The 27,879-nt window shown below is 39.9% G+C and overlaps 5 protein-coding genes across 11 annotated transcripts; 3 read left to right on the top strand and 2 right to left on the bottom strand.

The window, feature by feature from the left end:
• On the top strand, positions 97 to 2,716 carry LOC109706966 (probable trehalose-phosphate phosphatase 6). Its single transcript, XM_020228010.1, has 11 exons — positions 97 to 284; positions 396 to 536; positions 632 to 703; positions 810 to 908; positions 1,051 to 1,104; positions 1,227 to 1,328; positions 1,454 to 1,531; positions 1,695 to 1,764; positions 1,851 to 1,921; positions 2,013 to 2,105; positions 2,292 to 2,716. The coding sequence occupies exons 1-11, from the start codon at positions 186 to 188 to the stop codon at positions 2,367 to 2,369; spliced, it is 957 nt and encodes a 318-aa protein (XP_020083599.1). The 5' UTR covers positions 97 to 185; the 3' UTR covers positions 2,370 to 2,716.
• Positions 7,110 to 17,340, top strand: LOC109706965 (pentatricopeptide repeat-containing protein At5g39710). Of its 7 annotated transcripts, none has more exons than XM_020228007.1 (4): positions 7,110 to 9,538; positions 9,700 to 9,850; positions 10,531 to 10,693; positions 15,972 to 17,340. In XM_020228007.1, the coding sequence occupies exon 1, from the start codon at positions 7,143 to 7,145 to the stop codon at positions 9,360 to 9,362; it is 2,220 nt and encodes a 739-aa protein (XP_020083596.1). In that variant the 5' UTR covers positions 7,110 to 7,142; the 3' UTR covers positions 9,363 to 9,538; positions 9,700 to 9,850; positions 10,531 to 10,693; positions 15,972 to 17,340. The 7 variants fall into 7 exon arrangements, with proteins under 7 accessions (XP_020083596.1, XP_020083593.1, XP_020083592.1 ...); XM_020228004.1 differs by having other exon boundaries at positions 9,700 to 10,693; positions 15,972 to 16,219; positions 16,327 to 17,340; XM_020228003.1 differs by having other exon boundaries at positions 9,700 to 10,693; positions 15,972 to 16,224; positions 16,327 to 17,340.
• On the top strand, positions 12,113 to 13,066 carry LOC109727955. Its single transcript, XM_020258195.1, has 2 exons — positions 12,113 to 12,909; positions 13,015 to 13,066. The coding sequence occupies exons 1-2, from the start codon at positions 12,113 to 12,115 to the stop codon at positions 13,064 to 13,066; spliced, it is 849 nt and encodes a 282-aa protein (XP_020113784.1).
• On the bottom strand, positions 14,051 to 17,127 carry LOC109727948 (inactive TPR repeat-containing thioredoxin TTL3-like). The gene is made up of 5 exons (XM_020258183.1): positions 16,340 to 17,127; positions 15,995 to 16,190; positions 15,421 to 15,596; positions 15,006 to 15,339; positions 14,051 to 14,907 (listed from the first exon to the last, which is right to left on the bottom strand). Exons 1-5 carry the CDS (start codon positions 17,125 to 17,127, stop codon positions 14,758 to 14,760), a joined length of 1,644 nt encoding a protein of 547 aa, XP_020113772.1. The 3' UTR covers positions 14,051 to 14,757.
• On the bottom strand, positions 20,888 to 27,108 carry LOC109723192 (protein SCO1 homolog 2, mitochondrial). The gene is made up of 8 exons (XM_020251477.1): positions 26,852 to 27,108; positions 25,480 to 25,612; positions 25,221 to 25,296; positions 24,409 to 24,615; positions 23,615 to 23,704; positions 23,383 to 23,515; positions 23,119 to 23,275; positions 20,888 to 21,264 (listed from the first exon to the last, which is right to left on the bottom strand). Exons 1-7 carry the CDS (start codon positions 26,926 to 26,928, stop codon positions 23,167 to 23,169), a joined length of 825 nt encoding a protein of 274 aa, XP_020107066.1. The 5' UTR covers positions 26,929 to 27,108; the 3' UTR covers positions 20,888 to 21,264; positions 23,119 to 23,166.

Genomic DNA, 27,879 nt, shown 5'->3' with positions numbered 1-27,879 from the left:
CTTCCCTCTCCACTTCCTCTCGCGTTTTAACCGATTCTCAACTCACCCAAAATAAGCATCCCCCCCCTCCCACTTCGCCATTTAGACCATCCTCTCTCATCCCTCTCTCTCTCTCTCTCTCTCTCTCTCTCCGAACCCATCATCTCTTCTCCCATTTCGATTCGGTTCGGAGATGACGAAGCACAATGTGGGGGCGGTGTCCAACTCCTCGCCGCGCTACCCCCCCGACCCACGCCAAGGCGGCGGCGCCGCCCCTCGCCTCCGCCGTCGACGCCGAGTGGATGGTGAGCGAGCCCCCTGCTGCAAAATCGGATTTTTCGATCCCGGTATTCGTTATGTCGGGCGCTAATGATTGGGGTTTTTTTTTTATTTTTTTTTTATTTTGGGGTTGCTAGATGCGGCATCCTTCGGCTTTGTCCAGATTCCAACAAATCGTGAGTGCATCGAAGGGGAAGCAGATCGTAATGTTTTTGGACTACGACGGAACCCTTTCTCCTATAGTCGACGATCCTGACTCCGCCTTCATGTCGGATGCGGTAGGACCCTAACATCCCCTGTTTCTACAACGCTCTGTTCTTGTGCTAAAGATGAGATTTTCGCTCATGGGTTCTCTTCCTTGTGGAGTCATCAGATGAGAGCGGCGCTGAGGAGCGTGGCGAGGCACTTCCCCACCGCCATCGTAAGCGGAAGGTGCCTGGACAAGGTACATTATCACCATTACCATCGCCACACCCAAAAAGCTCATCTTTTTTGTTTCCTCAATCTTGTATTGCTTCCTCTCACTCCTATATTGGCTTTATCATTCGTAGGTGTATGACTTTGTGAAGTTAGCGGAGCTCTACTATGCGGGTAGCCATGGCATGGACATCAAAGGCCCCGCCAAAGGCCGTAACTTCAAAAAAGCTAAGGTGGGTGCTCTTCTTCCTTGTCGAATAGAATAGAATAGAATAGAATAAAAAATAGCCTAGTTCCACTACATCCCTTTCTAACATATCTGAGATTTCTCCCATACTTATCTTTTTATTCGATTCGTCGATTCGTGTGGTTCAGGCCAAAGCAGTTCTCTTTCAACCAGCTAGCGAGTTCCTCCCCATGATAGATGAGGTTGGTTTGGTTTATTTCCTCCCCCTTTGGAGCTTTGGAGTAGCTTATCAGCATCAGAATATGATGTATTCATGAAACTAATTCGAATGGGGCTTTTCTTCCTTTTTGTTTCTTCGGATCAGGTTTATAAAGCTTTGTTGGAAAAGACCAATTCCACACCTGGAGCCAAGGTGGAGAACAACAAGTTTTGTGTATCTGTCCATTTCAGATGTGTAGATGAAAAGGTAGAGGTCAATTTTTCTTTTTTTAATTTGAGCTCCAACTACTTTCCTATTTCTTGCTATTATTGGAAAGGAAAAATCTCCTTTTGATTAGTTAAATCATTAACTTTCTAATCCACTTTATGCAGCATTGGAGTGGCTTGGCTGAGCAAGTCAAGTCAGTGCTCAAGGAGTACCCCAAGTTAAAACTTACTTCAGGAAGAAAGGTGTGTCCTTTTATCTTTTTATTTTTATTTTTTTTTAAATATAGCATGTTATGTGCTTCATTCATTAAGTTTATTGAATTAGGCAGCAAAAAAAAAAAAAAAAAAAGAAAAAGAAAGAAAAGGCAAAAGTAATTTTTTGATTTACTTTTTTATTCCCCGTTAGGTACTCGAGATTCGCCCTACTATTAAGTGGGACAAGGGGAAGGCATTGGAGTTCCTGCTGGAGTCGCTTGGTTAGTTGGCGGTAACCCGAACTCATTACATCAAGTCCCTATCCTCGTTGCGATCGTGTTGTAACTAGAACTTCATTTATATCTAGGATTTGCTAACTGCAACGATGTATTACCTGTTTACATCGGCGACGACCGCACCGACGAGGATGCTTTCAAGGTATCCTAAGCTACAAGTTTCTGTATCATTCACTCGTGTCGATTTAAACTTGTCATACGACGTCAAAAATATTATCTATTTTGGAGAATAGGTGTTACGCGAAAGAGGACAAGGTTTCGGCATACTTGTTTCAAAGTTCCCTAAGGAGACAAACGCCTCCTATTCTCTCCGAGATCCCGCGGAGGCAAGTAGCAGTGACCCAATTTTCTGGGCCTTTTATTTTCAGATGGTTTGAGGGTATTAAAAGGGTCCACTCTTGAACATTTTGGACCCTTTATTATAGCAATTCTCATGTTATTTTCCATATACCATTCTTGTATAATACGTTGCCAAGATGTTAATTTGATCCTCTTTGGTTGGTTTTCAACAGGTTATGGACTTTTTGCTTCGGCTTGTGGAGTGGAAGCGCCTCTCAATGACGACTCGTCCAAAGGTGCAACTAGTATAGTATAGCAGGGGTTGCCCCCACCACCACTGTTAATGCTTGTGTGGTGGTTTTCAATGGGGGATGGGGGGGTTTAATATATATATATATTACCTTGTTTAATTAGGAAGAAAGAAAATGGGGATTTAAAAAAAAAAAAAAAGGGAAATACAGCTCTTTTTGTACTGTACTTTGTTACTTTTTTCCCCCTCCTTTTTTGGGCCTTTTCCTGGGCAAAAAAGCATGCAAAATTAGCTTTCTTGCCCTTATATATATATATATATATAAATACAAGAAGGTACAGTGTTGTAAGTATCTCTATGGAAAAAATGAAAGGAAGAGAATGGAAGCATTGTCTTTGTGTTATGCAATTACATTTCTCTAATCAATTCTTTTGGATGTTATGTGATCTTTGAGTGGGTCTTTGATAGCAGTATTATCCATTGTATAATTTGTGGTGATTGGTTCCGCATCATAATACCATGATATGATTCTCGACAATATACATCAAATTTCATTTTCTATGGTTGGTTGATCCATTTTCTTAATGATCATTACATTATCCCTCTCTCTTAGTCTTTCTTAGTCTTTGTTGAATGTGTTGCAAGAAATGCACAAGTGGATGGTTCTTTCAAATTTAAAACTTACTGCGACCACTTATCCCATGCACATGCGTGTTCTTAACGCCGTTATCTATTTTATTTACTCAAACTCTCTCCCTTGACTTAACGCCATTATCTATTTTATTTACTCAAACTCTCTCCCTTGACTTAATTTTCTTAATGCATGGCTTAAGTATGTCTAACCAACCAATCAACATTAATATCTAAATGGAACAGTGGTACAAACCAAGTCACTACTTAGGAGTCCTAGCTAGTGGTCCTAGGTTCAAAGGTTGGCTTAACCTTTTTTATACTGTTTATTTAACTTCTAATTCGACTAATCAAATCGACCAAATTTTGGAGAATTGTGACTATGACCAACTAGTATTTAGCTAGCTTGCAAATCCACATTTTTAGTCTATATTCTTCACCATTATTGGCCTAATTATTGCAGATTAACAGCTAACTACTTCAAACTCCGTAGTGTTGGTTAAATTAGGAAATGTATTGGCTGGGAGAGAACGTGCTCTTTACTTTTAACAATTCCATCAGGAATAAACCAACCAACTCCCTTGAAGAGCTTCTTCCTGAACTCATCATTCATCCTTTCAGATCTCATGGAGATTCTGAGCAATATAGTTTTTGACTTAATGCAATATTTGCTACATGTGTAACAGCTAAATCTCAGTAAATAACTGATGGGTGAGGAAATTGGAGTTTAATCATTTATGATAGCTAGCCATTCTTTCAAAGTGGTCCTTTAACTTCTGTTGAAAAAAATGGCAGTTGCTTTTCAAAGGCTTTTGGTCCCAATCATACAGATCAGGCTTTTTCATCAACAAATAGTATGCTAGATCTCACTGATTGCGCTCTCTCGCGTCATATTTAATAGGGTATTTTACTTTTAAGTTGGGGTTTTTCAGAGTAGATACAACAAAATTAGGTTGTTTTCAATCTAAACATTATTTATCACGATCACTGCTTGTGTAAGAAGTTTGAAAGTGACTTCGAATTCCTGTCTCCTGAGTTCATGCTTGTATGAGTTGGATGGTCTCAACCGTAGTAGGCAACTGTTCCAATACTAGAAAGGATCCAGCAAATAAGTTGCTGTGAATTGAATACAACCTTATCAACTTAATTTATCTAGCTCTCACATTCATGTATACCAACCAAACCATCCCTCCCCATGAGCCATTCACAAGAGTTCCTGATGGAAGCACCAGCTAGTGATTTGGTCCCCCCTGTACATTAATAGGGGCAATGCCAGAGGGTCAAATGTACTTCTTTTGAACACTATCTTGGTTTTCCAACAGCCAACCTTTACCTGATCAACATGTTTCATTGATGCAAAAGGGTCGAATCAGAGGAAGCTAAGATCGATCTTCTCAGAGGAAAATGTACATAGAAATGTCTATTGATTTGAGGGCTGGTTTGGCCCAATCGAAATTTTTGCAATAGTACTAATTATTTTAACGTAGCTAAGAGAAGCAATAACGAGTTTTAAATTAGAATCTCTCAAATAGCTTTTCATTGTAGCTTAAGTTTGAAAATAGAGCTTCTGCTTCCGGAGCTTAGAAGCTCATTACAACTTCACATTGTAGTAAAAAACTTAAAATATTTATTCTTTTTTTTTTGAGGACCTCACGTAGGACCTGGTCCTATGTAAATTCATAAAACAAAAAGAGTTATACAAAGGAAGAAGTTATAAAACTTTAAACTTTTCAATTGCCAAAACATTTCAATAGTAACTATATCTTGGAGTAAATTAAGATGAGGCAATTGAGATCATGAGTAGAGTGCTAAATATGTATGCATCAAAAGATGTTATGATAGCTATCTTATATATGCTGTGTTTTATAAAGTTTTTGCTTTTGGTGTCAGATCAAAGAACATCTCCTTTTGGGTAACCTAAATTATTAGTGACAGTAACCTAGCTCCTCATGCTATATAATCTTGTAGTCTCCTTTTCTCATTAAAGTATCGCAAATCTTTCTTCCATCCTATTCAACCATTGTGAGTAGTTTCATCTGCTTACAAGCAATCTTTTTTAATACTTTCCATCCTTTTCAACTGCCTCTTCAACCTCAATCCAAAGATTAAATAAAGCACGCTAAATACACCTAATATTATGGATATTGTAGTCCAAATATAATATGAAATGCAACCATCACAGGGTGCAGGAGAACACATTAATGAATTGTAAGAAACAAATTGAGATATTAATTGCTCCTGACCCAAGAAACATAGACAAAAACCACTGGTCACATGGCCCCTAATAACACCCACAAAAGGATATTATCCCAAGGCATAGAAGTTGACAACCATTAATTGCTCTAGAAGAACATAGTATGAAGCCTCCACCATTGGCCACCTTGGATGTCATCAGTGAGTCCCCCACACCTCAAAAGATATAGTGGAATCTCAGCATTACCAATGATTCCCCTTACTTTGTGTACAACTTGGAGTGTTTCTTCATAAAAATTGATATTACTGTTCTTTTTGATATGCAGATACATTGTATTAATATAAGACCTGAATATTTTTGTAAAAAATATTCTGACAACATCAATTTCTCTGTTGACGCTCTCTAAGGTTAGGTCATGAAAGAGAGGCATGCATTCTAGAAGAAGGAATCTATCGATAATGGATGGGGAGGAGTTGGAATCCACTTAAGCTCGCATGACATTTTTTTGCACACATGCACTAGTTTTTTTTCTTTTTCTTTTTCTTTTTTCTTTTTTCTTTGTGAATGGGAACACTAACATGCATCCAAAGCCCTTTGACATAGTTCTCTCTCTTCTCCCCTCCCTTTCTTGCGTGGAAAGTTGGAGAGCCCACTGTGATCAGTTCATAATTGGTGCCGAAGCTCAAATAAACTAAGCCCAATTGGATTGGCTCCATTATTGGTGGAATGAGGCCTCCCTATATACACCAAACCCACCATTAATAGCATATAAAGTATGCAACACAGATCATTGAACCCCATTCTTAATCCAAAAGCATTTTAGATAGTGATATTGAAAGGCGAAATCCAGCGAAGAAGAAGGCGGTTTCGACTCGGTTTAGATACGGTATAGTGTCCGAATATTTGGCTAAGCTTTGAATTAACAAAAAAAAAAAGAAAAGAAAAGGTTGTTTCATTTTCATAATCCATGCATGTCACCCACCAAGTCTACTAGTCCTTCATGAAGTTATTTAATCTAAAGGGGGCCGGAGAAGTGTTGATCAAAACATATTTAGAACAAGCTTATTTTTTTCAGGATCGTAGGAGGATGGTCCTCAAAGTCCACGTGTTGCATGGAGGTGGCATGGGAGATAAGTTTCTCCCATGCGTATGGCTACACGGGAGAGAGACTAGTGGGGGTGGGGATATGCATTGATTGATTGTGTTTTGAGCTTCTATTGAGCCTTGGCTTTTTTGCCTTTGTGGGCTCAACTCTTCTTCCCATCCACTTGTCACATGGGGCTGCATGTGCTTCAGAGGCTGCCCACTCCGTCATATATAAGAGATCAGTTGGAGACTCGTGGCGATGCGATTACGTGGTTTTGCTTAAGAGGATTATTCTAACTGTAGTAATTGTTGAATGTTTCCTTTAATTAATATAGTTTAGAATAATTTCTAGTATTATTAGTTTGTGCAGCTATGAAGTATATATATAAAAGTTGTACATGATGGCACTACATATATTGAGTACAGCTTAATTACTAATTACAACATTAGGTTATATATATTTTTTTAATTCCAAATATAAAATGCTTGATTAAATTAGATATTATATGACCTTCATAATTAAGCAGCTAATAATAAGTCATCAAGAGTTGGGAGTTATGAAGATCGATCATGCACATTCAGAAAAAAATCATGCAGTTTCCATTGTTCAGAAAAAATTAGATATATATGACACTCCTTGTATTAATTAATAGCTGCACTCAAATCAACCTAAACATGGTGAATGTATACATCAACACTCTCAAACGTATTATTATGTGGCGCTCATCTCTTGTTGAGGATAGAGGTATGGGGGCCAGAGTAGACCCATGTATTATGGGTTTTAGCGAGATGTAGTCCGGCCCAGTTAGGGTCAATCACATAGGCCCAAATAGAACACAATTAATTCGGCCCATTATTAGGGTAGTAAATACAACTCTCGTCGCACCCAATCCAACGTGGGCCCAGCTTTCTCGCCGCGGCACGATGTCCCTCCTCTCCGAACCCTCCTCCTCCTCCGCCGCCGACCACGACCTCGCGGAGCGCGCCATCGCCCTCCTCAGGAGTCGGCGCCGGCTCGATCAGCTCGCCGACTCCTTCACCCCGGAGGCGGCGACCCGCGCGCTCGCCCTCGCCCAATCGGAGCGGCCCCTCGCCCTCGCCTTCCTCCGCTGGGCCTCCCCCTTCCCCTTCTTCTCCTCCTCCCTCCCCCCGCAAACCCTAGCCCTCCTCCTCCTCTCCCGCTTCCGCCGCCTCCCCTCCGCCCTCTCCCTCTCCCGCCGCCTCGCCTCCCGCTTCCCCCACCCCTCCCTCCTCCGCTCCCTCTCCTCCTCCCTCCCCCTCCTCTCCCCTCCTCCTCCCTCCGCTTCCTTCGACCTCCTCATCAGATCCTACGCCTCCCTCTCCCGCGTCTCCGAGGCCCTCTCCACCCTCTCCTTCGCCAAGTCCTCCGGCTTCGCCCCCTCCCTCCTCGCCTACAACTCCATCCTCGACGCCGTGTTCCGCTCAGGCCGCGGCGCCGCCGCCGCCTCCGACGACCTCCTCGCCGACATGTCCCGCTCCGGCGTCTCCCTCAACGTCTACTCCTACAACATTCTGATCCGTGGGTATTGCTCTTGGGGAGAATCGGATCGTGGGTTTCAATTGTTAACCGAGATGGAGCGCGGCGGGTGCTCCCCGAACGTCGTCACCTTCAACACGCTCGTTGACGGGTGTTTTAAATTGGGGAGGACGGATGACGCTTTTGCCGCAGTGTCTATGATGAAGGAGGCAGGGTTGCGGCCCAATTTGGTTACTTACAATTCGATCATCAATGGGCTGTGCCGGAAGGGGCTCGTGAGGGAGACTCATAAGGTGTTTGATGAAATGGTGAAGGAAGGATTGGCGCCCGATGCCGTTACGTACAACACGCTCGTGAACGGTTATTGCCGGGAAGGAGATGTTCATCAAGCTCTCGTCTTGCACGCCGAGATGGCCCAGAAGGGAGTGAATCCCAATGTCGTTACTTATACGTCGCTGATCAGCGCTATGTGTAAGGCAGGGAATTTGGAGAGGGCGATGGAGTTCGCCACCCAGATGCGGGGGAGGGGGCTTCGGCTAAATGAGATAACTTTCACGACGTTAATTGATGGTTTCTGCAAGAAGGGATACTTGGATGATGCTCTGTTGGTTATGGGGGAGATGAAGGAGAGTGGAATTCCACCCTCTGTTGCATGCTATAATGCTCTTATCAATGGGTATTGTATGTCGTGGAGAATGGATGAAGCATTGGAAATAGTTCGAGAAATGGAGGGAAAAGGGTTAGTACCTGATGTGGTGACTTATGGTACTATATTAAGTGGGTATTGCAAGAATGGGGATTTGGATGCAGCATTTAAGTTGAACGAGGAAATGCTTGCAAAGGGTGTTTCGCCTGATTGTGTTACCTACTCCACACTCATTAGAGCTCTCTGTGAGGCGAGAAGATTAAATGACGCCCGTGAGCTATTTGAGAAAATGCTGAACCTTGGTTTAAAGGCGGATGAGTTCACGTACACTACACTGATTGATGGCCATTGTAAAGGAGGGGATGTGGAGAAGGCTTTCCTTCTTCACGATGAGATGATAAAGAAAGGGATACTTCCTGATGTTGTAACTTACAGTGTGCTAATAAATGGGCTTAATAAAGCAGCTCGGACAAAAGAAGCAAAACGGCTGCTGTTCAGGATGTACTATGAGGAGTCCATTCCCGAGAATATCAAATATGATGCACTGATGGATTGCTGTACTAAGGCAGGTTTTAAGAGTGTGGTATCTCTCTTAAAAGGTTTTTGTATGAAAGGCTTGATCTCAGAAGCTGATAAAGTATTCGAGTTGATGCTGGAGAGAAAATGGAAGCCTGATGGAGCTGTTTATAGTATTCTTATTCGTGGGCATTGTAGAGGAGGAAATGTACAGAAGGCACTTGAATTACACAAGGAAATGATACAGGCTGGTTTTGTTCCCAATGCATCAAGTAGCATATCTCTTGTCAAGAGTCTTTCTGAAGAGGGGATGAATGTTGAATTGAATAAAGTTACTCAGGAACTGCTGAGAGGTTGTTCCTTATCAGATGCTGAAACTTCAAAGGATCTTGTTGATCTAAATCTCAAGGAAGGTAATATGGAGTTAGTATTGAATGCTTTAAACGGGATGGCGAAGGATGGTCTACTTCCAAATGTTGGGTAGCTCAAAGAGTTGCATAAGCTCTAGAGTTCAATTTCCGGTGGAAATTGTTTACCATCATCACACCCTATTTGAAGACGCCGATGTTTTCAGTATTGGCGAAGCAATTGCCAGCTTTCAAATGCAGTTATGTCTCAAAAGTAAAGCCTCCATCCTTTGTTGCCAGAGCTTTGGTCCAGGTTAGTGTTTACCTTCTTTACCATGAGTTGACTCCAATAAGGTCACTTCCATGATCTACAAATTAACATTGTGCTGTTTGATGATACTGACGCCACAAATTTTGTAGTTATTAAGTCATAAGGAAAGCTAACACCGATAAGATGTTAATTCCTTGGGGCAGGGCTGCAGAGCAGGGCAGCTGATAGCTCGATAGGAACAAGAAACAATCTTTTACATGGTGGCCAAAACTCCGATCAGTTGCAGAGTGATTTATATATTCCTTACCTATGCCCATGAAGGAGGTTTCTATATATCAGCAAAAATAAAAAATGGTCAAGTTCTTGGCTTCTTGTTTCTAAAGATTGACCTCATGTTATATTATTATCTTTCAATTATATTAGTTTTAATACTTCCACTATCACGAACTACATGTCACTTATTGAGCCACATGATGATCCACCACTAATATATGGCTTATTTGGTTTTAACTTTTAAGTTGTGAAATCCCACATTAATATGAAAACCATATGGAATTGTTGGTTTTTTTCCGGTTCACTTATATGTTATAAATAACTGAGTCTCCTAAATTTTCAAAGATGGAGATTGCAAAAGTAGAACAGATATGCATGTATTACCGTCTTTGGTGTCTTTTATAGTCAGATCGGTCATATATGCATTTTTCGTCAGCATTCTTAAAATGGTGCATGACATTCTTTCATCTTATATTTGTAATTGTAGCATAGAAAAGAATCAGACTTTTCTGGCACCATGAGATTTTAACCTTATTCTAACCCTTTGAGTCTATGTATAGATATCGTACTATATGCTTCTTGGAACCTGAGGTTTACAATATGACAAAATTGAAACATTGTGAGGCTCCTCTTTTTTTTTTTTTAGCATTATTAGAATTCAACTAATCCAGATTATCTTGCAAAGAGTATCCTGATCTTTACTCTTTCTAAAGCAAAGTTATTTGCATCTTTAATGCAAAACTAGTGTTCTGTTACATCAGGTTGAAAAGGCTTCTTGTTGACTGAGCTCTGGCTCTAGTAAAGGCGGTTTCAGAGATACTTCATTGCAGTTCAACATGCCATGACACAAAGCCACTAGTTTGAAAAGATGTCAAAAGATTTTTTCTGTGCAACAGTGGAAGGATGGAAATTAGATCTTGTAAGGTAATCTCTCTCTCATCATTGCTTGCATGTAATCATAATCTCTTTTTCACTATAAATTTTTATGTGAGGTAACATAGAGATTTAGTAATTGATAATACGTGCAACTTGTCTTTTGTCTTTCGTCGGTTGTTTCGAGACCATTAAGAATTCTGACCTAGCAGCATGAATCGATATTCTTGTTAAACCAATGATTTATGACCAAAGCTTGTGTTTGAATTGTTGATGTCTGAAAGACCTCTATGAATCGATATTCACTTTATGCGCTTATAGGAAAGGGTTGTTCTAATGGGAACTGTTATTAGAAATCATTTCTAGGACATTTCTTACCAGATCGATCGATTGGAATTACTACATGCAAGCTGAATCTTCTCGAAGCGACCTTCTATATCCTGGTATTTATAGCTCTTTGCACTCTTTCCTTACAAATTAATTGCTAAAAAACCCTCAAGAGAAGGTTCCCCACAAGGCTGTAAAGCAAATCAACCACTATAAGCTTAGTGGAGGCTCACTAACCCTATGTTCTCAATTGCGTTATCCCTTTCATAATTGATCACTTCTTTAATCACTCTCACTCAAGCATCTTTAGTTCTCCAGGGTACCATCACTCTAATTCTCAAGAATATACATTGTATGGATTTACTCTTCACTACTAGAAAACATCCTATCAAGTTGTTGGTACTTCGAGAAGAGAACACCCTATATGATGTTTATTCTCTCTTTTAGTTCAAATATTTCCTTTCGGGTGGGTTTGCACTCATGATGATATAAAACTAACCTACTTTGTTTCCATGCTGATGCTATATTTATCACGCCGTCTTGATTTATTATTGACTAATGTCTAATTTTTTTTAAAAAAAAAATTCTTAGAGATCACCAAAGCATACTGGTTTGGAAAAGTAAGCCTGAATCTTTTCTCTTTAAGCCCTTTCTATTTCTTATTCCTACGAATGTCTAATAGAATATCAAGTACAAAGATGATATCAAATTTATAATCCATATTTTAATGGTCTGAAGCAATTGAAGCAATCATAGTGATTACACTTGAAGGATTACCCCTACTTTTCCTTATTGCTTACTTCTAAAAGGCAGGCTAAAACCCATCAAGCAGTGTTGCTCATCATTACCGGTCAATCATCATGGTCCAACAATATAGTTATTAAGGATTAAGGTGCCCTTGTAATCTAATTATTAATTGTGGCAGAAAAAAAAGAAGGATAAAAGATAATCTGCAATTTCGAAGCTGAACTGTCATCTTACTATTCTTGCTTAGACGCTTTTTTTAAGTGCTTTTTTGTGGGTCCTTTATTTATTATATATTTGATGCAGGAGGTTAAAGGCCTAAAAGCCTAGTCTAGTAGCACTTTAAAACCACACAATTCTCACAGTACCAAGGCTAATTAGATTAGAGAGAGAGAGGCCATGAAAGCAAGAGGAGTTAATGGAAGGTCTCCAGCCGAGCTTGTGGTATGCTTCCCCTCAGGAGGGCACCTCTCATTGATGCCAAAACCCATGTATGACCCATCCCGGCCCATTAAGCCTCTCAAGCGCCTACACCCTTCACGACCCACCAAGCACTATGGCCCAGCCCAGTCCGGCATTAAGCCAAAGCATGTGAGCTCAGAGGGCATCGACGAGCCGACGTCCCCGAAGGTCACATGCGCCGGACAAATCAAAGTCCGGCCCAATACTAAGCCCAAACTCAGGCCCAAGTCCAAGAACTGGCTCTCCGTTGCAAAGGAGATGGAGCGGCTCCAGAAGCACTTCTTGCACTTGCTAAGCTCCCTCGGAAGCCTCCGCTTCAGCATGAAGTGCTTCGGCTCTTTTGACAATTACATTACGGATGAAGAAGATGTTGCAGAAGATGATGATCATGGTGATAATGATGAAGAGGAAAATGATGGTTTTGAAGAGGAACCATCACCACCACCATCAACACGACCACCAAATGCTCTTCATTTGATGAGGAGCAAATCAGAGCCGTCCAAAGGGTGGGTGGGGGAAGATGATGAAGAGACGAGTGGTGGGGGAGAGGAGATGCGTGGCAGTACCAGCGTTAAGATGATCAGAGAGGAGGGCGGTGATGATGATGACGATGAAGAGGAGTTGATTTTGATGAGGTATGGCCCGGATTTTTGTAAGCTCTCAATGGATATCGCGAAGGAGACTTGGGTTGTTGGGAGCGCTGATCCGTTGGGGAGGAGCCGGAGTTGGAAGAGGTAATGCAGGATGACGGGCATATTTGTAAATAAATACCAATAAATAATTCCTCTTTTATACTAGTACTTGTATGTTATATTATCACATATACTGCTCTGTAACAGCTTCTTGCATAAGTCAGATATAGAGCAAGGTCTAGAGATTTTAATGAAATGATATTTGACGCTGAACTCTAATTTGAAGTTCTTCGCTTCGACCCATACGGCAGAAATGTTAAATACTTAGGACTGTTAAACAGTTCTTCTCATTTAGTACTTTTGTGTGTGGGCTTAAGCAGGGTAAAATAGGCTTTTACTTCAGCTTTAGAATTAACTTTGTCGGAAGAAAGTTGCTGCAGAATTGTAGAGGCACTTTGAGACGATGGATGGAAGATTTTACATTAGGTAGGCTGATTTGGATTCACCATAATCTTTCTGTACTGACTGTTTTCGGTGCAAATTTGCACAAGACGTAATTCCATGCCTTCTAATCGAAAAGAAAATGGTAAAATTTTACGGGACCTTGTAATCGTCATTTTTTTCCCCCAAGTAGTACAAGAAAATTATCCCAATAAAGGGGAAAAAAGAAACCTGGTGAATTAAGGGGGAAGAAAGACAGAGAGAGGAGAATCATTCAGCAACTACAGTATCTGGACTATCAGCTTGTGTTTAGTGTGGCAAAGCCATCAGATACAGTAGCAAGTGAAAGAGAAAAAAGAAAATGTGGCTAACAGGGGAAAGACACCAGGACAAAGAAATCAGCCTCAGCACGAAATAAGAGAGGAATTTTTTTTTTAATATGAAGAGTTCATTTTAATTTAATATGCCGTTAGCTGATCATATGCATTCATCATGATGATGAATAGGGACCCTCAATGCTACTATCCTCAACCGCAAGAAAGGTCATCGTGCTGCAATTATAATGCTAATCATATCGTCCCGATGGAATATATGCTTTTCATCATGCGATGAACAGGGTATGATTCATTAATCAATTGTTTATTATGCGTAAAAGTGATTAAACCACAGTGAAGGACAATACTTGGTGTGTAAGCAAGCATGTGAAATCATTCAGAGTGGAAAAGGCTTGAGAAGGAGATATATCATCAATCAGATACAAACTGAAGGATTTCATCTTGACAGTTCTAGTTAAAATAGTGGAAATTGAAAAACAAGGTTTCTTCTGACAAACTGAACATTGCTATGCTGTTTGTTCTGCGCGTTTTGAAGCTGCCTCCCGCCGGACGGAAATTTCTCAATAGTTTGGACAGATTTTGTGTGATTTTCCCATAAAGGAAGTCAATTTCCAGCTTAAGTACTTCGGAAATGCTTACCTAATAATACACTAGTATGTACATTTTTATGCGCATCTTTTGATCTTTTCTCCTTGGAAGGGTATTCGAGGGTGGAACTCAAAACCATATTCTCTCTGTGAAGAAGGGTAAAGCTATTGAAGTAGCCTACCATGAATTGCAGGAATTTGTATTAGCACAATTGAGTCCTGACAATGAAAAAGAATTAAAGCATAACTAAGCTCTGGTAGATTCACTAATTGTATATTAAACAAGCTCATCAATACTAGATTCCTTATATTTGATATAGTAACATTTAGATAAATAATGAGTGTTAAACTAATTATTCTAAAATCTCTATAGCACTCGATTGCTTAAAGGACTGGTTTCATGGCACAGCAGAGGAACTCTTTAGAAACATATTCCTTTTTCTGAAATATGTTCAGAACACTGTAAATTAAGCACTAAAAAGATCTATAATATAGAATATCTAATGACACTTATCTATACGTCTAACACAGAGAAACAAGTGTACGCAAGTTAGTAAGAAGACGTACGAGGTTATATTATAAGAAGATCAGGGCCGCGATGTGTCTTTCGCTTCTTCATTTTGCTTCTTCTTGAGCTGGGCTTCAGCCTCAGCTAGTGCCTTGGACACCTCCTCATTTCCTGGGATTTCTCGAACTAACACTTGGTAATCCCGAATCGAAGCTTCCCATCTTTCCAACTAATCACACCAACAATATAGCACGCTGATCAATCAACTATTTGCCTCCCAATACCTCTTGACAATGTTGAATTACACAATAGGTTAAATGAAATTACCTTGGCATTGCAATCTGCTCTCCGGAGGCGAGCTTTACTATACGAGGGCCGCATGGCGAGAGCACCGTTGCAGTCCTCGATGGCTTTTTCGTATTGCCCTAGCTTGGAACGACACGCCGCTTGATTACAAAGCAAAACGGCATTATGCGATTCTTGGTTAAGTCCCTCTTCATAAGCCTTGCAGGCCTCCACAAACTTGCAGGCCTTGAAAAGGTCATTACCTTTGGATCGCGCCGATGCCACTGCTTTTGTTCTCCGCACCACAGTATATATCTCGCGGTTGCCTGGGTCAAGATCAGCAGCCCTTTGAGCTGCTGCGACGGCTTCCTCGAACCTTTGATTTAGAGAGAAAAGCACTTATACACTATGTGCTAGCTAATAAGCCCTAAATTGTGTATTAGGAGGTGAAACTAACCTTCCCGAAGCCATGTCAACTTGTGCTCGGATAATTCGGACATAAGCAGTTCGGGTGGTACCAAACAACTGAGTTGAGGCTTCAAGATCAAACTTCGGCGGCGCGCTGTTAAGTACTGTGTCTGCCTCGTCGTGCCGTTGAAGCTTTAGAAGAGCCTCAGCTTGCAATGCAAATACCTACCAAATTAAACTCAATCTCATATGATCGTAAAGAACACCTTAAATGTGCAGGAATTACAGTTTTGTCTTTTCCACTGAAATACAGATCTTCATATATGATGTTCGTACTGAACTTCACAATGCTCATCGATCAGTCGACACTTACCTAAATGTATTAGATGGGAGGTAAATAGGCTAAAATCTAATCTTACCTCATAAACTCTATGGGCAAATTGATAGACATTGCTTAGTGGAAGATAAATGAAGGAGGTGAGTTTACAGGGCAAATGTAGGTTTTACATTTTTTTGTTTTCTTGCAACCTTTTTCTTTTGTCAGTTGGTGCCAAATATCATGTCATGTAACAAATGTTAATCAATGATGCAATCTAGCAGAGAGGAATTATTTGACTGTAGACCTGTGGAGAATAATCAGCCCCCTTGAAAGCGGCAGACTGCGATTCCTTCAGCACAGCGATCCAATCCTTCATCTTGCGGGCTTCGTAGCACATAGCGATATCGGTCTTGATGGCTTGCGCTTGCGAAATGTCCTCGGCGCCGGCTTCTCTTCTTGACTGCTTGTAGTGGTGAATGGCTCTGTCAGCTTCCCCCAGTCTGAAGATTGATGCATACCCAAAAGAATTGTTGAGTATGAATATATTTTGCTCTTTTGAGATGGATACCTGCTGTGTTCTTTTCTGAGGCGGCAGAGCTGATTTTGATCAAACACTGCTTTTCCTCCGCAATTCAGCATGTGCTCTCACCTGAGATAAAGCGTGCCGAGCCGATGATGCGCTTTGTAGTAAGAAGGGTTGATCCTTATAGCCTCTCGACACTCTGCGACTGCGTCGAGAAGCCGCCCAAGTCCGGCAAGCGCCACGGCCTTACTGCACCGGTAGGAGGCCTTATTCGGGTCCATCACGATGGCCCTCTCGTACAACGCCAGCGCCTCCGCAAGCCTCCCCTTCCGGCACTCTTCGCTCCCCATCGCCTTCAGCTCCTCCGGCCCCAGCCTCCTTGACAGCGCCCGGCACAGCTCCCCTCTCGGCTCCTCCGCCGCCTCTTCCAGTGTGTTGCTCTTCTTCTTCGCATCTTCGTTAGCCATCGATCCGTTAGATTTCGGCTGCTTCTTTGTCGCGGAATCCATGCGCAATTCTTTCGCTGTTTTGGGGAGGACATCGAGCACGTTGCGGTTGGGAGCGTGAGGTGTGCTGCTGCGGCAGTAGCCGCTGAGGTTGCCCAAGTTGCCGTAGATCATCACGTTGCCGGAGGTGGCCCGCACCAGCGCTGCATTTGAGTGCGGTACGGGGGCCGGCGGGGGGTTGTCGACCGGATCGGCCGGTCGCTTTGCGGGTACGGAAGTAGACTTGGCAACCGGCGCGGGTGGGAGACCGGCGGTACGTTTAGGCCGGGTGGAGCCCCGCGGTGGCTGAGGATTTGTGTCGGGGACTATGGTGGGTGGGGTGGAGGCGGTCCGGCGGTGGCGGTTCCAACGCCGGAAGATGCCGCCACGGAAGAGCACGGTGCATCCTGGCGGCCTTCGCTCCTCCATTTTACTTGCAGGTAGCCGTTGGGCGCTAGAGAGGATGGCGGGAATTGGGCTGTCTTTTGTTTCCCGTGGGGTTTTTTTTTTTAAAAAAAAAAATAATTATCCACGAAAATGTAACTAGGATATATAATAACTTATGATAATATTTGGTGTATATTTCCTCTCGTGATCCTGCTCATAAGAATGAGATCGGGCTGCGGGGGAGACTTGGAATCAGTTGGTTGATTTTTGAAAAGAAGCAGTTTTAAGCTTTATATATATATATATATATATTTGGTATACAGCTAAGGAATGTGAATGTCGCTGGCATGTCCGGCTCAGCACGTAGATAGATGATGATAGTGCGTGCTTCCCACGTAACACGTGGCCGGCCCGTTCAACGCTTCAACCACCGACACCATTTCTCTCTCTCTCTGCGCCCTCCGCCCTCCGCCCTCCGCCCTCCGTGCGGGGAGGAAGGAAACAAAGTGAGCCGTCTGCAAACGAACGATGGGCCGGATCATGGGCTCCTCATTCTCTCTCCCAATCTGCCCGGGTCAGCCCGCTCAGTTTTATAAAATCTTAGGCCCAGTTATGGCCTACCTGATAAGAGGCCCTGTCCTAGCTCCAAACGTACCTCATCTCGCGAGACGGGCCGGGTCCGGATCCGTATTTTCAGAGGTAAACGATAGCCCAGCTTGTTTGTGGTTCAGGTTATCAAGCCAGAATCCTCTTATTAAACTCCGGGCTCGAACTCGTCAGGCATAGCCCGTTAAAAGATCGGTTCAAGGCCCTTCCCCTCTCTTCTTGGGCCCAATTTTTCTTATGTGTGGATGTGATTACGAGCGCGTTTAGACAATGTCTTACAATCCAAGACCCACGCCGTATCGCAAATGTCACTGGGTTAAGGTTCACGGGTTTAATCACCGGATTGAACTAATAACTTCAGTATGACGCTATAACTAGTTGACTATTATTATTTTAAACATGTAAAGTTTTGTGTTGCTTCTACGAGAGACTAAGCTAAGTAAGTCCTAGCTATCTCCTCCTCTCTATTCAAAACTTGTTCATTTGTAGTTCGAATTAAGTGGATGTGCTATATATAGATAGCAATGGGCAGTTGAGCACTCACGAGTAGATGAATGAAGAATTAAGGCACAACGGCAACGCTTGCTCGCAACGCAACGTCTAAACTTGGAAAAAGCTATAATCCGAGAGAGGAATGGAAAGAGCAAAAAAAAACTAATAAATGAAGTTTCAAATTGATAAAGTGCCATCCACGTACGTAGCTTCAACAAGAAATAAGTAAATTGGGTGACGGGGGAGTGGTTAAGTCTACCACTTTCGCAGTGCAATGTGAATGTGTGTGTGTGTGTGTATATATATATATATATATATATATATATATATATATATATATATATATATATATACACAACTAATTATTGGTGGTTCCAACCAATATACACCAACTCGATCGATCATCTGCAGCTCATTCGCTCCCCTAAGATCACATTTCTCCTTTCTACTGTATTCTTCTTCTTCTTTTTTCTTTCTTTAGAGAGAGAGTAGATAGCAAGCTATTCATTTTTAAAATGTACGCAGTTAAAAATGTGAAGCGACTACATTTCAAATTTCGGATCTCGGATACCAACCATCAAGCCGCTCGCCAACTACACAAAGCGGTAAGCATTTTTCTTAGTTATTTTATAAATGTATTCCGCACGTTCATTCGACGCAACGTTGTTCGGTAAACACTTCTCCCAGCCGGCGATAGCTGGGATGGTAACCGGAGGAGCGTTTAATTCTTTTTAATCGGAGTATATATATATATATAAATATATATATATATATATCCGTGTAACTCGCTGTTGCAAGGACTCTCTTGTTGACATGCGGCAACAAAATGGGGGCGTAGAAATGGTGGCTTCTCCGCATGATTAGGGTATTTCCTTGTATAATATCTTCGATTCGTGGATTTTTTGTTTCTTGTTTTGGGTAAGAATGTGCGAAATAAATGTACGTCAGTGATGTGAACGAGGAAGATGCTTTATTGAGCATTTGTCACCCCAGGAGAAATATCTATCTTGTCTAGGTCACTTTGAAAGTTTAATAAAAATAATAATTGCCTATATTTCAAAAGCAGGTACGTTATTCATATCAGAACCAACCGGGAACCGGTTCGGTTTTATTTTTATTTGATTGTTAGTTTTGGAAAAATTTTGATTATCTAATTGGACTGGCTTCGGTTCATAAATATATAAAAATGGTTTTGCCGGACCAGTTTAGAACGGCAAAACCGGATCCCAGCTCGGGACAAAATTTCTCCCATAATCAAAATCCTTGTCCTTCAATGATAATTGCTTTGCTTTGGCAGCATCAAATCGCATAACTTCAATTATAAAAGTCAATCAAATGAATTTCTCCATGGACCTAATTAATGTATAATACTTTTTCTGTTTAACACGAAAATTTGAGAACCTACGCAAAAAATAAAAAACTAATCATTGGTAGTGATGCTGTAATTTATTTCCGCATAAACTTTACAGCAGAAATTAAGGGTGCGTTTGGTTCGCATTATAAAAGATTACTAGGAATAAAAGATATCCGAGAATCTTATTACTATTCATCCTATTACTAAGAATGTGGAATTCCTGTGTTTGGTTCACACAGTAATATTAATTAGCCATGTTATTTAATATTACAAAAATTATACAATTTATTTATTTATTTATTTATTTAATTTTAGATAATGTTACCAAAAGTTTCAATATCTTTTTAGAAAAAAGGGAGAGAGAGTATAAGTTAGAGAGAGAGAGAGTATAATTAAAAAAATAGAAAGAAAAATATAGTCGAAATTAGAGGGAGTGAGAGAGTTGAAATTTTAGAAAGAGAGAGAGAGAGAGAAAGCTTAGTTTAGAGAGAGAAAAAAAAGTTGAATTTTAGAGAGAAAAATAAGTTTAGAGAGAGATATAAGGTTAGAGTGTAAAGAAAAATAATATCAATTAGCCGGCGGGTAGGAAGAAAGAAAGAGATTAGACATATTATGATTACCCCAATCTATTAATATGAGGATACCCACCCTCCCTCAAGGGAATGAGATTAGTACTTTGGGATGAATCTTATTTCCAAGTGAATCCAATATTACCAATTAGATTACTTAGTACGTTTAGCCAAACACCGTCATATTTTTTTATTCCCATTGGATTACTAGGAATCTTTAAAAGATAGCGCGAACCAAACGCACCCTAAAGTTAATCTTAAAAAGCAATGCTAGTCCTGCAATCACTCTTTCTTATTACAATTCTACAATTTTGTCCTCCAAAAACTCCTAAAATTAAACTAGTGTGCATGGGTGACCTACAGAGAGCTATTCGATGCACAGCTCTGACAACAAAAAGCGACGAATGAGTTGCAAGAGAGATTCAAGATCTGGCCCATCCGAGATTATGCACTTGAGTGGCAAACAGGGCCATGTGGGCCGTTACTACCAGCCCGATACGTTTAATACTTTTAATTTTTTTATAAATTAATTAAATTTATTTAACATGTTTGTAAACAAATAATTAAAATTTTTTCTATTATAATAATAGTAAAAAGTATAATGATAAAAATTGAAATATTTTTTCAAAAGAAAAGGCCTAGGCGCCTAATTTGGAGCGTAGGCATTAATCAACCAAAAGGTTAATGTTTCATTCACAGTAACCTGTGTCAGCAATATAGAGGAACAACATTTTACAGTGGCTAATTTACATACATACAATCTTACTGACGTTTACCTACGTTCTTTCGTAAAATAGCGTGTTTTCTTATCAGAAAATGATCTGGACATGATCACATAACTTGAATTTTGAGAGCACAAGGTTACCATTTTACATGTTTGATAAAAAGTAATTAATCTGGTTAAAAAGAAAAAATAATAATAAAGCCACAGGCAACAAAAATTCAACTGAGAAAAAAAGAGGTGCTTGCGAACCCCAATTTAAGATTTATGACGGCTTTTCCGACTCCGCCGCTATTTGTTCCTTCTGTTTCTTCCCCGGGATGGTGGTGGCCTAACAACGATGCTTCGCTTCCATTCTTTTATCAAGTTTCCTGGACAGTCTTTTGTTGATCCCCTGTTCGATTTCCCTCTCTTTTCACAGTCAGCATACGAGCAATCTGATGACCATAAAACTCATATTAGTGTGGAAAAGTAGCATAATCAAACCTTCTTAGAAAAATCCCTGTCTCTTGAGAACATTGCAAAGTCCTAACATGTAATGCCAAAACAGAATCAGTAACTAATACAAATATTTGATGAGATTTCCCTCTTTAAGATGCTTGAAAATTGTAGAAAAAGTAATGCCAAAACAGAAACATGCTCAAGTGTCCTGGCTCAAATATGGTTGTTCAAGTGGACAAATGCTTCTAGCATACTTTGTGATTGCTGAAGACCCTCACTTAAAAGTTTTGTAAGTGTAACAGCCCAATAGTCCCATATCGGATGAGATACTGATTTCGATTAGTTTATATGAGGCCTACACGCTAATAATAATAACTAGACTTAAGCATTTTGGATCGGTGGTTTGGCCCAACGAGTTATTATTACTACCAGGTCGGGTCGTTGCATTGGTATCAAAGCCGAATATCAGTCGGAAGTATAAGAGTTAAGTGCTATGCAAGACAAAGTGCTATACCGACGGATTTGGTAGGAGCCACCTCTAGAATCTCACATCGTCTGATCCGGTTTGGACCTGACGAGAACGTTAGGGTCTAAACAAGGAGAGTTTGTAACGGCCCAATAATCCCACAACTGATTTCGATTAGTTTATAAAAAACCTACACGCTAATAATAATAACTGGGCTTAAACATTTTGGACCGGTTGTTTAGGCCCAACGAGTTATTGTTGCTAACGGGTCGGGTCGTTGTAGTAAGCATCCACTTTAGTAGCGAGGATGACATTTAAAAGATTAATATGCAAAATTAGTAGAAGAGAATCAAGAATAGAGAAAGGAAAGAATATATCAATGTCCAAGTTACAATCTGGCATCAATAATTCGGACATAGTGAGGAGGTAGTTATTTAAGACCGTTCAGATATTCTACAAAACTAACAGGCACCTGCAAAAGGATTAGTTAATTTGTTAAGTTGCAAGGATAAACAAAGGAAGCGGAGTTCGTACATGCGGATAAAAATTATGAACCTTAGCAGAGGGCAAAGGATCCAGTCAGAGTTAATGGCATGTATTTCTTTACTCATCAAGCCTAATGGATTTGGGACCTATTTGGCTCTTGAACTAAGCAGAATACATTGAAGTAACAGTAACAAATAAAAGCTTATGATTTTAATGAGTAACGGGTCTCAAAAATTGCATATTTATAAAAGCCTACAGAAAAACAACCATCACAATTTACATCATAATCAGTTAAGAAAAAAAAGTATATAATCTTTCCAGTAATGCATAGAGAATTGCTAGTTTAACTTTTTCCTTGAGTCTTTCTAAAGATTTTCAGGAGGCCAGCATTGAGGGGAGAGGAGGATAAAAAAGATAAACTAGAAGTCTAGAACACCATCCTGTTAACTGGTCAAATTTATTCTTGAACTTGTGATGGTTGCTACACCTAAAATATATTATGAATGGAATAAGCCATGTACAAGTTGGTATTAATTGCTGATTATCCACAAATAATAACTAGACCATTTGTTTATTGCAGATCAAAATATTCTTGGAACAAAAGCGAAGTGAATTAGAAGATAATATCCCACTAGACATTTGTTTCCTAACCTCCAGAATCGCTTCCAGACCACCAGAAATTGAAAAGCCACAGATATTTCATTAAAATCTAGATATATCTTCTTTGCTTTGTGCAAAACAAATAACAATTACCTCGTACCAAAGGGACTATCTTTCGGCTATATCTTATGGTATATGCTATGACAACTCATAATTGTAAATCGTTTGAAACACAAAGAAGAAGCATCATTCTTCAGAGTAACGGAAGAACAATAACAATCAACAACAAAGCCATTACCTTTGGAAAATCTAAAATAGAGGTGAAAAAAAATTATCAAAGGGGATGTCACTTTGATGCTTTTCTCACTTCCGCCATTATCGCATCAGACAACTGCGAAGCATCGTATTCGACACCAAAGCATCTAACAGTGTCCAGGTTTGGGTCTAAAAGATACCTGTCATTTGAAGTCAAACGAGTCTTCTTGGTGGTCAATGAAATTTTAAGCATAGTGTAGATAACTTTTCTGGGAAAAAAAAGAGGAGGAAAATAGTATCTTTTTACATGTTGTGCGAGCATTCCACAAGGTAATCTTGGCCTATTTCGTCAACTTTCTTGAAGAAAACACGATATTCCTGTGCAATTTGTCTTACGGCATCAATAGGGCCCGTTAATCCTTTTATTCTCGAGTCAAATTCTGCATTTATAGTGTTGCAAGAATATAACAAACCTCACAAATGGAGCACTGCAGAAGTTGCATACAGAATAGAATAATGAGGACACTATCTCAACTAACCTTGAAGGTATGCCTTTAGTTGAGCAGGTGCGTCACGTTGAGGATCGATCGTGATAAAAATTGGTGTGATCTTTATATTGTATTTGGACTCTGTTCAAAGAGAAATTTAAATAATCAGTAACTCATTAGATAATCACAAGGAAACATATTCAAATTCAGTAAGATAATCACAATTAACGAGACTAGATGAAAAATAACTGTAAAGGAGAAAGTGAGAAAAATCCATAAAGCTTCACTTACTAGCGCAAGTGTCAGTTTTCTATAACATTATTAGTAATTCAAAAACAGCAATATTCTTGTTCTTGTTTATCTATATCATCATTAGAATGAAAAGTTAAGAAACTTCAAAACAAAAGTTCAGTCCAATGATTTTTCTCATGAATTAGTAACTATGCTTCTAGCAGAACTTGAAGATTGAGCCTCTCTTCAAGTACAGGAATGCCATTTGCCAGTTCTAGTTCAGGCGAAGCCCGTATTTTTTATGGAGTTCAAAACCACGGCCCGGGCCTAGCCTCACCAAGGCAGGCCCTGCCATATTATGGGCTCAAATGGGCAAGGTTGCCATCAGACTACAAAATATATAGCTAATTCTGTTTTATAGATGTGCGTGTATATAGTAACATCCAGGCCTAGCATACCAATATCCTTGCAGATAAAGTAATTACAAATAAGTTCCCTAACAGATACCCAACTTCTGCTTAAGATCTCAAAACCTAAAGAAACCAGAAGACCAGCATGTATATAGTATCGAATAGCTAATAGTGACAATGAAAAGAATATGAAAGTACTCCCACCTAGTATGTTGATACCATCGGCCATCTTTTGAACTTCTTCTGGTCCCACATCAGGGCAAGAAGTATAGCCAAAGTACATCAATGTCCAGTTTCCACGAAGGTCTGATTCTGTTACCAAATTACCCTCTATATCATACAGCTTAAATGGCCCCCCGATAGCAGGCCTGTTTATATTTTGTCTTGCAGTAATAGTATCTTGCTTTGATTCTGTAGAATGGAAATGTATCAGAGAGAGAAATTGGATAAATCCGACGCAGAGAATTTCCTCAGAGCAAGCCAGGAAAGTATCTCTAAGTAGAATAAGTATGCATTTGACAAGTTACTTTATTAAATGATAAAAAAGGCGAATCTTTGAATAGAATCATAACACTTTGTAGCTAGAGCAAGCAAAAATTACACTAGAAAGACGATTGTAACCCCCCCTCAATCCCCACCCGGCCCCCCAAAAAAAGCAAGGAAACAAGTACAGAAGTACCAAGCTATGGTTTGGTTGGATGAAAGTAAGAAACTGGACGAGAAAAAGGGAAGTACCAAGCTATGGTTTGGAGTTTTGGATGAAAGTAAGAAACTGGACGAGAAAAGTTCCAGTTTAGGTCAGAGTCAGTACAAAACTAGGGCTCAAATCAAAAAATCCTGGTTTAAAAGATACTCTATAGGGTCATGACTCATAGTAATTAAGAAAGAAATACTTAATATCAAAAAACATTTACATTACAAAAAATTTTTTCAAAGGACTATATAAGGCATTATAATCCAAAACCTACTTATGTAAGAAAGAACAATTAACCTTCATTTGTTAAACAAAATGAGACCTTGTGATATTACTCGCTTCTCATCATTGTAGTGAATAAATGTGGCTGCTCCAGCAAGAACTAATAAAGCTGTAGGCTGCAAGAACAAAATTGACTCAGCGCTGATAGATAATTCAGAAGATCAATTCATGCATATATGTCGCTAATATTCTCTTGCATAAATTACTTGAAAGGAAAAAGGAAAAAAATCACTAGATGATGGACACAGCTCTCAATCACAAAGAAAAAAGAGAGATAAGATACTCTGCAGATAACGTACAATAACATAATATATCCATGATTGAGAATTTGACAGCTCATTATCATCAGATAACTGTCTTGCCAAGTTGTGATCCCTTCGGCGTGTTCCATTAGAATAACCGCGAGACACAAAACTCCGTAAAGGATAAGACCTACAACAATGAAATGAGAATACCACCGTTAACTATCAACATATTCACCATTACAGGAGAACAAACTTCTAGTAGAATACTTTTACACTCAGGAAAAGACCATTAATTTATGAAAGTTATCAAAGAATCTTATTTGAAATGATAAATATATAGGAGAAACATATGATTTGGATTTCTTCACTAGGATCTGTCAAAAGGGTAAGCATAAGATATAGAGTATGCCAGAACAAATGCAACCGAGGATCCCCTAGCAGTTAGAGGGAAACTGCTTATTATATTATTTTTAAAATTTCCTTTCTTTGTATCTCCTCCTCTCTATCTCTCTCATGTTCTGCTAGTCCTTCCTTTCATTTCTCTCATTGCGAATTCAATAAGAGCTCCTGATCTTTAAACATGATGCAGCATTATACCTTCTTTACCCTATTTTCTTTATCTTTTCTTAATCCATCACTCATATGCAGGAAACTTGATCAAACGAGAGATTTGAATCAAGACAGACCATGTGTTCACAAGCCGGAAACTCCTCATCGTACCTTCAGATATCAGTTTCCCAGCAATTCTAATACCCATTCCCTTATCTCATGCTTCTTTTAAAGTAACCATCAAAATTTATCCCAAATTTCTTCACTATTTTTTCACATTCTACATCTGACCACCGATGAACTGTAAGCCATGATAGTTACAAAACCACTCCCAACAGATAAAATTGAAAGACAAAACCGCGCGAAATGTATAAGAAACACAAAATTCAATTACAGTTTCCAAAATTCATTCAGTAATATCTAAGTGTAGTAACATCAGATTCTGTTACACTGACATTGCAACCATTAACGAAGGCCAAGGCATTGAAACGTCAACACTAGACAACCGATAGGGTTTAGGCTAGAAAAGAAGAACCGTAACATTTTACTGCAGAGCTACAAAAGGGTTCATAATCTCCAACTCAATAGCAAGCCAAAGAGTAATAGTAGGTTTTCATATCCCCCAAATTCGTGTCTCCTCAATCTTCTTGTAAACATCCTTAGCCTCTTTTTTTTAAGTAATTAGTATGATCTCCCAATTTCACAAAAACGCAAAAGAAAAAGGAAAAAAAAAAAAAAAACAACTCCGAATCAACTATTATATACGCGTATTCCACTGACTAAAAACACTCTCAGGAATTAACACAAACACCTAACCTACACTACCAAGCAAATCAAACAAGCATTAGGAACGAAACCCTAAACATGAAAAGGTTACCGAGTGGGCCGAGGTACCCAAGAGGAAGCACTCAATCCGTGGCGCAAGGATAGGGCGACGAGGCGACTATTGAGCATGATCACGGAGGGAATGTAGAGGGGAGCTCAATAGCCTAAACCCGCCATTGCAACGAGCTCGAATTGGTTTAAGGATGGGATTTTGATAAGAGAAGGAACGAAAACTCCAAAAAGATCGAGACGAGAGCAAAAGAAGAATCGGAGGTGAGAGAGAGAGCGACAGGGAAGAGACTAAGGAGGTTTGAGAAGAAGAGCTCGAGCGGTCTCCGCCCAGCTAAATGTGATACTTGCTCCGCAAGAGAGGCTCGGCCCAATTTTTTCTAGTAAGGCCCATTAAAATAAGCCCATGGCCCGTTCTTGAAAAGAGCAATAAAATCCACTACGGCACATTAATAATGGGCTCAATTACTAGGCCCGGTCCAATAAAGTTCGGGATTCACGTGCAGTTATTATAATTGCACGTAAAATCAATACAACACGATCTGAATATGACACGGCATGATAATTAATAGGATGTTTTCTTAGGAATGTCAAATCAACTTATGAATTTTTTTAGAGTAATTTCAAATTGATCAAACTAATCTAGTTGTCGAATAAGCCGAGGACGGATAGATGGTTTCACCAATTTACCACCCATCCTGAGAAAATACCTGGATTGAGCCAACAATGGTTGCTTAAGAAGATGTCAAACCTAACAAAAGAACACCCTAAAAGAGGATAAAAGAAGCAAGGGTTTTGTGGTGAAGGTTCGTGAGTTGCTTTCACCGTAAAACTCCCTTTCCAAGTTTGACTACAAAAACATAATCCATCTTTCCTTTTTCCTTCTCCTGAGGGAATTAATTAGAGCTGCAATGACCATTACATTTACAAAACCTTAAAAAAGAGATTCCAGTTTAGTGCTTATTTGGCCATCTCATTATTATAATACTTTTTTGTTTTAAGCAGCAGCTGTTTGTATTTGAATTATGTAATGATATGAAGTTAAAATGAATTTCGAAATCTTGAAAATTA

The sequence above is a fragment of the Ananas comosus genome, linkage group 2 (assembly GCF_001540865.1).
Source record: "Ananas comosus cultivar F153 linkage group 2, ASM154086v1, whole genome shotgun sequence".
Classification (NCBI taxonomy): domain Eukaryota; kingdom Viridiplantae; phylum Streptophyta; class Magnoliopsida; order Poales; family Bromeliaceae; genus Ananas; species Ananas comosus.
Note: the sequence above shows the minus strand (reverse complement) of the source record. Positions and strands in the feature narration are given on the sequence as shown.

Excerpts from the sequence above, each read along its gene's own strand:
- LOC109727955 (XM_020258195.1), top strand. The coding sequence starts at position 12,113 with ATGAAAGCAAGAGGAGTTAATGGAAGGTCTCCAGCCGAGCTTGTGGTA. Across the intron at positions 12,910-13,014 it reads AGGAGCCGGAGTTGGAAGAG|CTTCTTGCATAAGTCAGATA; the intron begins GTAATGCAGGAT and ends GCTCTGTAACAG.
- LOC109706966 (XM_020228010.1), top strand. The coding sequence starts at position 186 with ATGTGGGGGCGGTGTCCAACTCCTCGCCGCGCTACCCCCCCGACCCAC. Across the intron at positions 1,105-1,226 it reads TCCTCCCCATGATAGATGAG|GTTTATAAAGCTTTGTTGGA; the intron begins GTTGGTTTGGTT and ends TCTTCGGATCAG. Across the intron at positions 1,329-1,453 it reads TCAGATGTGTAGATGAAAAG|CATTGGAGTGGCTTGGCTGA; the intron begins GTAGAGGTCAAT and ends CACTTTATGCAG.
- LOC109727948 (XM_020258183.1), bottom strand. The coding sequence starts at position 17,127 with ATGGAGGAGCGAAGGCCGCCAGGATGCACCGTGCTCTTCCGTGGCGGC. Across the intron at positions 15,597-15,994 it reads GGGCTGATTATTCTCCACAG|GTATTTGCATTGCAAGCTGA; the intron begins GTCTACAGTCAA and ends TTAATTTGGTAG. Across the intron at positions 14,908-15,005 it reads GAGCAGATTGCAATGCCAAG|TTGGAAAGATGGGAAGCTTC; the intron begins GTAATTTCATTT and ends TGGTGTGATTAG.
- LOC109706965 (XM_020228009.1), top strand. The coding sequence starts at position 7,143 with ATGTCCCTCCTCTCCGAACCCTCCTCCTCCTCCGCCGCCGACCACGAC.
- LOC109723192 (XM_020251477.1), bottom strand. The coding sequence starts at position 26,928 with ATGCTCAATAGTCGCCTCGTCGCCCTATCCTTGCGCCACGGATTGAGT. Across the intron at positions 25,297-25,479 it reads CATGGATATATTATGTTATT|CCTACAGCTTTATTAGTTCT; the intron begins GTACGTTATCTG and ends TTGTTCTTGCAG. Across the intron at positions 23,276-23,382 it reads GTGGAATGCTCGCACAACAT|GTATCTTTTAGACCCAAACC; the intron begins GTAAAAAGATAC and ends TTCAAATGACAG.